This window comes from Helianthus annuus, chromosome 16, assembly GCF_002127325.2.
Source record: "Helianthus annuus cultivar XRQ/B chromosome 16, HanXRQr2.0-SUNRISE, whole genome shotgun sequence".
Lineage (NCBI taxonomy): Eukaryota > Viridiplantae > Streptophyta > Magnoliopsida > Asterales > Asteraceae > Helianthus > Helianthus annuus.
Window position 1 is genome coordinate 126,909,169 of NC_035448.2, and position 1,798 is coordinate 126,910,966.

General features: G+C 39.7%; 1 protein-coding gene across 1 annotated transcript; it reads right to left on the reverse strand.

The window, feature by feature from the left end:
• Positions 1–483: 483 nt before the first annotated feature.
• Positions 484–1,568, reverse strand: LOC110917640. Its single transcript, XM_022162130.2, has 2 exons — positions 1,253–1,568; positions 484–1,137 (listed from the first exon to the last, which is right to left on the reverse strand). The coding sequence occupies exons 1-2, from the start codon at positions 1,566–1,568 to the stop codon at positions 1,094–1,096; spliced, it is 360 nt and encodes a 119-aa protein (XP_022017822.1). The 3' UTR covers positions 484–1,093.
• Positions 1,569–1,798: the final 230 nt, after the last annotated feature.

Sequence of the window (1,798 nt, forward strand, 5' to 3'; positions counted from 1 at the left end):
CTGGGGATAAAATCGTAATTAGAACCGAGGGCAAAAGCGTACTTTTTAGCTGAAGGCAAAATCGTAATTTTATTTTGAATTTGGGGCAAAATGGTTAAACTGAGGGTGAAAAAGTAATTTTAAAGTAGATATAAAATAATAATTTGGTTGGTCCAATAGGGGAGTGTCAGGTAAGTTGCCTGCCACTACTCTCTCAACTCTTTTTTGTATATGTAGGATAATATTTTTGAATGGCACATAATGTAATATGTAACATATAATTTTAATTTTTTATGTTAATAATGTATTATGTTATGTTATGTTATGTTATGTTATGTTATGTTATGTTATGTTATGTTATGTTTAAACTACTACATAAAACTCAAGCTCAAGGTTCTTTATATAATAAATTATTAAACTTCATCTTCTTACGAAAATACACTAATGTATTTTACGATTTGATCATGTAAATCAATGGCCAGTATTTGTTCACTCAGTCACAAATATACTAGTATTCACTCTAGAATCTCACCCTATATATATATATATATATATATATATAGGGGACCGCTAAAATGAAAACCACCTCCAGTTATCCGATAATCAAGAGGCTGCAAAAGTGGGGTTGCACGTTCAAAAAACCTACCTTCCGCCGTCCTTGCCGCGCCATCGTCATCAAAATCTACGTTTTTGTTCTTTTTTTTCATCATCGCCACCCAATCGATCGTATTAAAACCCACAGATTCAAAGATCACAAATCAAAACCCTCAACAGATCAAAACCCACTTCAACCACCTTTTTTTACAAACCCACCAAAATAATCAAAACCCACCAAACTTCAAGCAGAAAAAAACCCAAACTTTTGGAATCAAAGAACCCCAATCAAGAACACCAACCACCTCCTACCACAATCAAAGAACCCCAATCAAGAATCACAAAAACCCAAAATTCAAGAACACCAATCGTCAGTATCACAGTCGCACCACCATCATTCGCCGCCACCATCGCCGACCAACCACCTCCCACCACCGTCTTCCGCCGCCGACCAACCACCCCCTAACGGCCGATCAAACATTTGAGGGTCACTTTATGCAAAACACAAAACCCACCAGAATCACCATATGCAAAACATGGACACTTTATGCAACAAAAAACCACCTAAATCAAAAAACACAAATAAAGAATCCCAAACCAACATAATCAGAATCAAAGAATACCAAACCAACATAATCAGAATCAAAGAAACCCCAAACCCAATCAACCCCTAACATACCAAAAAAACCCAACAAGGCCGCAAAAGAGTGACCGGAGAGATGGTGCTGAACGGTGGCGGAGGAGACGGTGACGGTGGCGGATGAGACGGCGGCGACGGCGACCAAGGTTTTATCAGATCTGAGCAAAACCCCCCAAAATTTTGACGGTGAAACGATGAGAGAGAGAGAGCCCCAAGGTTTTATCAGATCTAAGCAAACCCCCCAAGGTTTTACCGCATATGTTGTTAGCTCCGCCGGAGTTGTGGCCGGAGAAGGAAGGGGAACAGGGGCGGAGGAGGTGGTGAACGGAGCTTTGGGAGAGAGAGAAATAGGCATTAAACTTTTTTTAGGAAGTGTAGGTTTAGGAGAGAAAGAGATGGATTTATAAAAAGGTGGAGAGAGACTACTGACAACAATAAATGAGGAGAGAGGGGTGGGAAATGACATTTGGGGTAAATGACCATAATACCTTTTGGGTTGTCATATTCTGATTGGTTGAGAGTGGTTCTCGCGGTTCTTACAACTGGAGGTGGTTTCTATTTTAGCGGCTCCCTGTATATATATAT

Coding starts and splice junctions, on each gene's coding strand:
- LOC110917640 (XM_022162130.2), bottom strand. CDS start 1,568: ATGCCTATTTCTCTCTCTCCCAAAGCTCCGTTCACCACCTCCTCCGCC. Junction 1,138..1,252: donor GGCCTTGTTGGGTTTTTTTG/GTATGTTAGGGG, acceptor TTTTTGATTTAG/GTGGTTTTTTGTTGCATAAA.